The sequence below is a fragment of the Cynoglossus semilaevis genome, chromosome 4 (assembly GCF_000523025.1).
Source record: "Cynoglossus semilaevis isolate Cse_v1.0 chromosome 4, Cse_v1.0, whole genome shotgun sequence".
In the NCBI taxonomy this organism is placed as follows: Eukaryota; Metazoa; Chordata; class Actinopteri; order Pleuronectiformes; family Cynoglossidae; genus Cynoglossus; species Cynoglossus semilaevis.
In genome coordinates, this window is record NC_024310.1 from 5,292,166 (window position 1) to 5,301,973 (window position 9,808).

Below are 9,808 nucleotides of genomic sequence, written 5' to 3' on the forward strand. Positions count from 1 at the left end.
ACTTTTAAACCATTTTTTTATCATTTTTTTTTGTTTGCTCTCTCTCTAAACAAAAGGTTAAAGAAAACTGGCCGTCTTTACTTTCCAACATCTTGTATGTAGCTCAGTGAAAAGTGCAGGAAGCTGTTTTGTTCCTGGGCTTTTGGGGAACCACTGATTTGGAAAACATTTGAGGCGGACTGTGTGGTTAGACGTAGTAAACCCCCGGCTCTCCCTCCCACACACACACACACACACACCCACACACACTCGCAGATTTGCCTGACGCTACAGTACAGCTGAGTAAATCTCTTGCTGTTGTCTTTTCCACTCCCTGTAGGCATTAAGCCCTTCCAGTGTGACCGCTGTGGGAAAAAGTTCACACGGGCCTACTCCCTAAAGATGCATCGGCTGAAGCACGAAGGTAAACGCTGTTTCCGGTGCCAGATTTGTAGCGCCACATTCACGTCCTTCGGTGAATATAAGCACCACATGAGAGTCTCCCGACACATAATCCGCAAGCCGCGGATTTATGAGTGCAAAACGTGCGGCGCCATGTTCACCAACTCTGGCAATTTAATTGTACACCTGAGGAGTCTGAACCATGAGGCATCCGAACTAGCAAACTACTTCCAGAGCAGGTGAGGAGTCCGAGGGCAACGTTCCCATTATTCACAGGTCTCACCTGGATCAGACCGTTGTTAAGTTTTAGACTTTTACACTTCAAATTGACTTATTTCCTATTCTGACTTTCTTTGCACTGTGTACAATTGTTTTGAAAATGCCAGCGGCTGATGAAAAATGCCTAACATTTAACTGCAGCTACAGGATTTGGCAACAGTTTTTGGCAATTCTTTCTTTAGAGATTATTCACACACACCTTGGGGAAATGTGCTTGTTTAATGGATTTGTCTAGACTTTCACTTTCACTCTGCGTAGAAGCAGACAAACAAGGCATGTCCTGGACAGCTTTTCTTATTCCTGACCGCGGTCCAGTCTTTTTATTATTGCATGTCTTCCATTACATCCCCATCCGATACTTAAGGTATATTTGTTAACATAACAAAACTGCACAGTAGACATCTTGTAAAATCAGTCCAGTAACATCACTGTACAAACTCTAGAGCTGCATATGTTCAAATAACAGCTGTCATGCCAGTAACATCACTGTACAAACTCTAGACTCTTTTTGTTTTTTTGTTTTTTAGAAAGTAGTTTTTTATTACTTTCCATCAACTGTACTGCACTGCTCTGTTGATGTGAGACATTTCCTGAGGACATTTCCAGTCCAACAGTTGACAAAAAAGTTGTTTTTAAGAACAGAGTTGAGCTTACTGTCAACAGTAATTCATTTTTTTTTATTTTACAAGAACTGTGCAATTGAAAAAACCAAAACAAAATTAGAGCAAACGTGCACCAAAATAATCAACAAAAATCCAGAGGAAGGGCGGAGCCAATACTGCAACAACAGCAGACATTACATTTAATAATAAAAAAACAAAATAAAATAAACTAATGTGACTTTACAGTCCTGTCAGCTGTGATCCAGCCATATTTCTTTTTTTAAATTAAAACTGTTAAAATGTTTAGTAACAATGAAACCTTTTTGTATTTTACACTCAACAGTTTTAGACTCTAAACTAGGATTTAGTTCCACCTGTGTGGGAAATAAACTATTCTGTGGAAGTTCCATGGAAGTTCCATCTCTTTCTCTCTCCAAATAGAACTTCATCACAAGAAGAGGAGGCATGACGGCACATAAAAGTTGCCTCTTCCCAAGAAAGACAAGTGCAGCAGGTTGACATCTGTTTCATGTCAACATGGAACGGCAACAAACGACAGGTTTAATCAGAATTAACTGGAAAAAAAAAAGACCAACCGTAGGAGTTAAACTTGACATTCAACAACATTCGTGTTTCATAAAAAAAAAATAAAAAAAAACAACAACATTCGTGTTTCATAAAAAAAAATTTTAAAAAAACATTGAAAACCAAAACTAAACAAAGTGTCAATGTCAGGTTAACCTCATAAAAACACACCTTTGATCCTTTTTATTTTCAAGGCTTTGTTTCCACACGTACACAGTGACCTGTTTTTGGTCTGGCCACAAAGTCTGGACGTTGCGTCCTAACAAAGCTGAAGTGTGTTTTTACTTCTTCCACTTGATGAACCATAAACCTCACAGGTCAGCAGACAGGCCACTGACTCCTTAAAGTTAAACAGTGTTGAGGTCTGGGCCTGAGATCATAACGGTATGGAAGCTTTTCTGCAGAAGCCGTCGCTCAGTTTTCACATTAAAAGATTTATTGACTGCACTGTTTTCTAATTTTCTTAAGTGGAGATTTCTCGTTAAATTTGTGGAAGTGAGCTGCGGTTTGTGCCGCTCGCCATCGACCTCAGCTTTTTGCTCCCGAGAACATGCTTTAATAGACTGACGGATCATTTGTAAAAATGACTCTATATTTAAACAGGTGTTTTTTTAACACTGCTGCATGAAGTCATAGACCCAGCCGTCGGACTTCTGTGGAAATAATACCACAGGGTCTGCTGAGGATATTTTCTAACATCTGTCTGTCATTTAAACCAAGGAGTGAAACCCGATAAGGCATTATTTCAACTTTTTAGTTTGATTATAAACCCACCTTGTCGAGTCAATAATTTCTAAGACATATTTTAGAGACTAAAACCCGTGAAAACGACTCCCGTCTTTAATGTTGTTACTCCAACAGGTTTGAAGTTTTAGAAATACAGCCTGGTCAACAGTTGACTTTTATTTTAAAAAATGAAATCACAGCAAATGTCAAATTTTAACCAAACCCAAGTGGACAAAAAACTGTTAAAATTATTGCAACGGATTCTGATCCAACTCCATCTGATTTTTTTATTTTTCTTGAACCAAAACACAGCGATGATTTGAAGAAGCCTCGTTTCCTCAGAGACAAAGGAACAGGTTGTGACCTGATGTGATAGTCGTTGCTCAGACGTTTTACAACTGATAAAAACACAGCCTGCAGTGATAAGTGACAAGACTTAAATCTCTGTCTCTTTGTTGAATCTGATCATAAATGAGTCAAAGTGAAAACCACGAACACACCATCAACTTTTCTGAACATATCTGTGAAATGTCCGTGAAGGCCTGACAACTCAAAATGCTTTTTTTTTTTTTCCATCTTTACAGTGATTTCCTCGTGCCCGACTACCTGAGCCAGGTACAGGAGGAGGAGGAGGTGCTGGGGGTCCAGTACGAGCTGGACGAGTCCCAGCACCACCCTGTCTACCCAGGCAGCACCTCCGCTTCCACCACTACAACTGCCTCCTCCTCCTCCTCAGTCCAAACCCCCGTCATCTCCCAGGTCTCCTCCTCCACTCAGAACTGTGAGAATTCCCCTGGTTTCCTGTCACCTGAGCCCCTGGAAGCCCCCGCCTCTCACAAGATGAACATTGACGACAAAGCGGCCATGACGGAGGAGACCAAGATGAACGGTGTGGGTGGCAGTTCTCCAGAGGTGTTTGATGAACAGCAGCATGCCAAGGAGGTGGTGTCTATAACAATAGAGTGATTCAAGTCCAGGACTTGGTCTGTTTTGTCTTATTTCGCAGTATGTCATATGGGAATAAGTGTCAGAGCCGCGACGGCTCCAAGACGGCTCGTCCACGTCTGGAAACAACCAGGACGCAGTGATTTAAGTTACCTGAAGACTTTTGTTGCCTTAGTGTTGATTTCCACATGCAGCTCAGATGCACTTATTTGACCTTGGGTTTCACTTCTAACCAAGTCTTTTGAAGAAAATGAACATTTCTTCTTCTTTTTTTTTTTCTTTTTTTTTAACTATTGTAAAATTCCCGATTGCTGAAATGGGATTCCAGTAAAGTTCCGACTTTTCCCCCATCCTGATCCCAAATTAGGAAGTAATGAGCAGCTGTTGTGTTTCTTTCCCATATGACATGAATGCACTGCTAACTTATGTTATTTCTGTCTTAGCCAATTTGAAAGTCTGTCAAATCTAAGCCTTGCCCTATTTTTTGGAAAGTGCCTGAGTTCCCACATAGTAACTTGTCTTTGCCAACAGCGAAAAATCAAACTGCAAACTGAGCTAACGTGGGGGGAAAAACAGAAAGAAAAAAGTCAAGGATATTTCATCTGTAGTTGTTAGGGGCAGAGACTCTTGTTACTCCTTTAGTGCCGTTGCTATAGGCAAACTGTTTCAGTGTCTCTATTATCTCTATTGCAATAGCTTGTACTGTAGTTTTACTATTTGAATGCTGTGTAAGTTAGGTGTTGTGATATACGGTGTGTGCGTATGTGCATTTTCAATCAGTATCCGTACAAACATTTAATTTTCTTCAATGTTTAAAAACTTGAAATTTAAGCGACAAAGTGTTCCCTTTAGATGTTTGTGCGGTTTATAATTTTCTGACCTATTACCATTTTTTATAAACACGGTTAAATGAATCTTATACTCAAAGAGGTTTTTTTTTTTTTGTAAATTTAAAAAAAAAAAAAAAACTCACTTTAGCACTGAAGCAGCTTTTGTTTCTAAACGATAACAAAACATCTGACCAAATTTAACGTCCGACTGTACAGATATAACTGACCCAGGTTTGAGTGGCAGAAAATACGTTCATGTAGCATCTTAGCCTGGCAGGGCCTGTCAACTGTCAACTATCGTCATCTAACACACGGTATTTCAAACTCGCGGTACACCGCTGATGCTCTAAGACGCGCATGACTGTGGACGTGATAATCAGTTATGGTACAAAATAATCTATACTTGTATTCTGTCTTTGTTTTCCTGGAATATAAACTGAGAACAATATGTTGGATATATCACAACCCCCTCATGTGCTGACGAACTACCAGCATTCTCTCCTTATGTTTTTTTTTTCTAATTATTTCACAATTAAAACCCTCATATTCCTGAACTTTTAAATACCTGTAGGCGGCAGCAGAGAAGTGACTTTCTGTCATTACGTGGTGTAGTATTTCATTTGTAGCTGAAGCAGCAGGGCTTGTCTGTGAATGCAAATACTGTGAGTCCAGTCATTTCAAATAACTCGTTTAAATATGCTGTGTTCAATAAGCTTAGTCATCAGCTCCAGCTGTTGATTTATCTGACTTCATTTTTTTTGTTTGTTTGTTTGTTTTTGGTATTTTGTTATTGGTGTGTTTTGGTCAAACCTCACACCTCTGTCTGTTACCTGTGTCGTGCCTGTGTCGTGTTTTGTACTTCAACATGCTCGTGCCTGTATTATGAGAAGATAATGAAGCCCATGGTGGTCCATCCATGAGTTGAATGCTACTGACTGTGAATGGATTTCTTGTCGACTAAACTCTAAAAGTTTTCCATTGCCCCCAAAAAGCTGAATCGTTGACCCTCAGTAGGATGTCACCCTCACAGAGGGACGATTGTTATTGTAATGACAGTTATTGCTGCAAAAAAAAAAAAAAAAAACGGACAAAAGTTTGACGTCCCAATCATCAAGAGTTATGCTAATAAGAACTCGTGTTACCCTGTGCCATCCTGTCAGTCACTTTTTTCAAAGTCGTGCCATTCGCCCCGCTGACGTGGGCAGATCTTAAGTTTTTTTTTCCTCCCGGACCAAATGTCCTCTCTTTCATTGGGGATTTGCCAAGGCAATCAGAAACTGCACAGAATTTAAATCAAGCGATAATCAGTTTGAGTGGTCCATGCTATTTAGCAATCGGGTCCCGCCGTTTGGGCCCCGAAAACACTGTACGATGTTGTGCTTTTTAACAGGCTCGCCTTAGTAAATGGACCTAATAACTCAAGTTGCACAATGTCAGAATTTAGAGAAAAAAAAAAAAGAAAAAAGTTTTCTATTCTCCATTTGTATGTCATGCTTTGTGTCCGTGTCCGTATTCAAATGTTTTTATAATGAAATGCTGCTGTTTGTGAAACGCAAAGTGCCCAAAATATTTTTGTGAACCAATGGTGTGCAATAAATGGACAGGTAGTGTTTTAAAAGTTTAAAAATTGTCTTTGGATGATGTTGAGTTATGTATAAATATATAAATATATATGTATAGATATATAAAGAATGTATCATTTTTGTTTTGTTTTTAAATGTGACTGAAGGTGAATCAATAGGCCTGAACCCTGTTTGATCTGTGAAATATAAAAAAAGAAAATATCCAACAGAGGACGGCTTCTAGTTCTAATTCTTTTGTTTTTCTTTGTTTCTTTCTTTCTTAAAACTGCATGTTCTTATTGTTTCGGTGTAGAGCATGTCTGTAGGTGGTCAGGATGTTCCATCAAGGCCTTTTTGTCACTAACTCTTCCTCGGGCAGATCTCAGATCAGTTCTTTTAGCATGCCCTCTTCTGTTCTGTACGCTCGCTCGCTCGCTCGCTCTCTCTCTGTGTGTGTGCAATGTTTCCGAATGCTTTATTTCTATACAGGACATGCTTTTTTTTTAAAATGTACACTCGATGTTGTATATGTTTTCCTAGCCCTTATGGTTTATTTAATTAGAGGGAAAAAAAGGGGGGAAATGCAGTCGATCTCCATATGAGCAAATATATTTTTGGTGTTTTTTTTTTCCCCGTTTTCTTGTATAGATGCCATATAACAGCTTTTGTTAAAAAAAAAAATCTTGTTTTAATGTGAATAGAGCAGCTTTGTTTTGGTATTTGCATGCATATATATACAGTGCATATATATGTGTGTATATAAATATATATATATATATATACATATATACACTAGTGAGTATATATATGTATATATGTAAATAAACATATATACACTTTATATATATATATTGTATGTATATATACATGGATATATATATGGATATATACCTATACATACAAACACATGTATATATACAAATATATATGTGTGTGTGTATATATAATACACTCACTCCTTTTGTGTTGCGTTTTCTTTATACTGTAGAGTTACTTTAATTACTTTGAGACAGATGTGTATTTTGTGTCCTTGATACTGTATACCTGAGCTGTACAACATACACAGATAGACCTGCACAATGAATAGGGAGAACTGATGTTTGTGGTGTTTGAGTGTTTTAACCGGATCATAATTCACAGCTGTCCAAACCACTCTGTATTTTCAGGTTTGTGGATGTTCTGACTCTTTACTAGCGTTCCTGCTTTGCAGTCCTGTTGTTATTAGGAAGAAGAAGAAAGAAAAAAACATTTTTGTAACAGCATATAATGTAAATAAAACAAGTTTAGAACTTGTCAAAGCCTGGATTTTTTTCTGTCTTTTGTAAATTTGAGTAATTTAATCTTTTATTCTGTTATGAATAATGTCATACAAAATATCCCTAATCATCAGGACAAGCTATTGGCTAGCAGCATTTAGCATTTAGCTCACCTTCACTGAAGGTGGTGCATGGGATATATACTGGTGCGTTGATTTTGTACCGCTAACCTTCTGAAAAACGTTTTACAGGACAATTAAAACATTAATTTGTAGTGACTGCTGATTGGCCAGGGGATAAAAGTAATACACACCATTCAGGAGAGTCTTAGTATGGAGTATCACTGATCACTAGCATCTAATGTGTTGGCATTGTTTCAGCAATGCTAGCTTGTAGCATGTTAGCCACATGTTGGTGCCTGGCTAACATGTGGGGTTTTTCAGAGGCAGTATTCACCAAACCTGCTCTCGAGGTTCATTTTGGAAAACTAAAAATTCAGACCTGCAACTGGGAAAAGTCCACTGGAACACCACTCAAGGTCGAAGGTTCTGCTAGCAAACGGGGTAAGTTGATCCACCCTTCGAAAGTCCACTGGAACACCACTCAAAGTCGAAGGTTCTGCTACGGGGGTAAGTTGATCCACCCTTCATTTCACTGAGATCAGGCAGCCCAGAATACACACTTTAAATAAATTTATTTTTAAAAAAGATGTCTGAAATTTAGTCAAAATACTCGTACTAATAAAGAGTTAGCTTAGTGAATTTGTTTGTGATAGAGATCTCAGCTTTCTTGAATTCTTAAATATATGGTGTATTTTGTAAAAAGAAACTTACTAAAATAACAACCAACAAACAAACAAATAAAAGAAAATCTGATTATTATGGGTTTTAAACAAACAAATAAAAGAAAATCTGATTTTTGTGGGTGGTTTTTGTAGAAGCCAAACCTGTGATTATTTATTGCTGAGACAGTTGGGAACATCCTTTTTTCGACTGAGGATTTTAAAGCATTTTCCTTCAGTGTCTTTCCTGTGTGAGACATCACAGAGAAAAGTGGGGAAAATAGAGATGACTTGTAACAAAGCTGAGCTGCCAGAGAAGGAACATTTGTGATTTATTGCACGGCAAGCCTGAAGCCACGAGGACACGTCAGAACCCTGCAGTGTAACCATTTTGTGGTGAAGTGTGGAGCAAGGAGGCTCGTCAAAGATGTTCTGAGGCTTCTGTGAGGAATCAGTGTGGTCAAAACATCATTATTACGTTCATGAGCGTTCAGTGTTTTAATATCCTGTGCTGCTTGCAGGCAACAGGCCCAGTGTAATAAAGTTCCTCTGAAGTAGACAGCGGTGAAATCAGTCACATCTGTATTTCTCCGCGTCATCATTTCACATACTGCGTTTATGGAGGGCACTTTGGTGTTGGCTCTGAGATCATAACCGTGCTTTAAAATGCACCTGGTGCATGATGGGACGTCAAGATTTTTAGAGGGCACACCTTTCAGATGTTGATTTTGTCGAAAACCTTTGTCTGGGGATTCTGGGCAGAGCAGACTTTGTCTCGGCCCCAGATGTTTCCATCATCTAAAATCAATCGAGGAATCAGATTAAAAACACAAACATTGTGGTCAAGGTCATACTGTTCCAATTAATGTGTTAGACCTAATGGGCCAGAGTCGTGTTGCACAGTCCTAGATTATGAACTCCCTTCAAACATTGTTCGTTTTTGTTGTCAGGGACACTCAACCTACAAACAAAGTCCAGATCAAACCACATTTGGGCCAATCTGAATCTGGCTGGGTTTTAAACCAGTTCAGTCTGGTGTGGATTTTAGTTGATCAACTATAAAAACCTCCTTTTCCAAATCCTTTTTAAAAAATTAGGTAATCTAGTAAAGACATTTACAAATTACCATGTACCTTTGTTAAACAAGCAAAAGTCGGAGAAAATACTTGAGTGTTTTGACTGAAGACCTAATTCTATTTGTTAAACATAAGAAATAGTTGCCTGCAACATATCCTGGAAAACTGGCACAGGCAAAGAGGCAAAGTACGACTGCACAGAGCTTACAAGCTACGTTCTAGGAGCCACTCTGCATCAAGATGACACAGAATGGGCTCAAGTCTTTAGGAAAATATTTTTATTCCTGTCAGAGTTAGTGCCTGTTTTAGAAATACTGGCTAAATATTTCAACGAGTGGTCTTACATTCAATTGATTCTGATTAGCAAAACTCAGGTCTGGTTATGTTTGAATTATTAATGTTAGTCTGGTTTCAGGGATAAACAGAAGCCTTGTCCTTTAACTGATGATAGAGACCAGCCAGGCTGTAGTCGTAGAAGGTAAAAACTTCAGCATGTGCGATAATGTGAATATTCATCAGTACAGTATTGTTGTGGAAAAACTGCATTTAAGAAAAAACTCGCTAAGATGATAAATTGGACACATGAGAAAATGTCTTCAACACTTTGTACATTAATAAAACAACTCAATCTGACGTAACGTGACATAACGTAACGCAGTGTAAAGTAACGTAGCGTAGCGTAATGTAGCATAGAGTAATGTAGCGTAACGTAGCGTATTTTAGCGCAACGTAAAATGTCATATTATCCTCAGTTACCTTACTTATGTAACGTAACTGAATTCAAC

At 38.4% G+C, this 9,808-nt stretch overlaps 1 protein-coding gene across 2 annotated transcripts in view; it reads left to right on the forward strand.

The window, feature by feature from the left end:
- zbtb44 (zinc finger and BTB domain containing 44) overlaps positions 1 to 5,793 on the forward strand; it is a 13,194-nt gene extending 7,401 nt beyond the window's left edge. For both annotated transcript variants that reach the window (XM_017032233.2, XM_008308696.3), the window contains exons 5-6: positions 320 to 620; positions 3,158 to 5,793. In XM_017032233.2, coding sequence (XP_016887722.1) covers positions 320 to 620; positions 3,158 to 3,539 — 683 coding nt within the window. In that variant the 3' untranslated portion in view covers positions 3,540 to 5,793. The remainder of the gene's footprint in view (positions 1 to 319; positions 621 to 3,157) is intronic.
- The last annotated feature ends 4,015 nt before the right edge of the window (positions 5,794 to 9,808 follow it).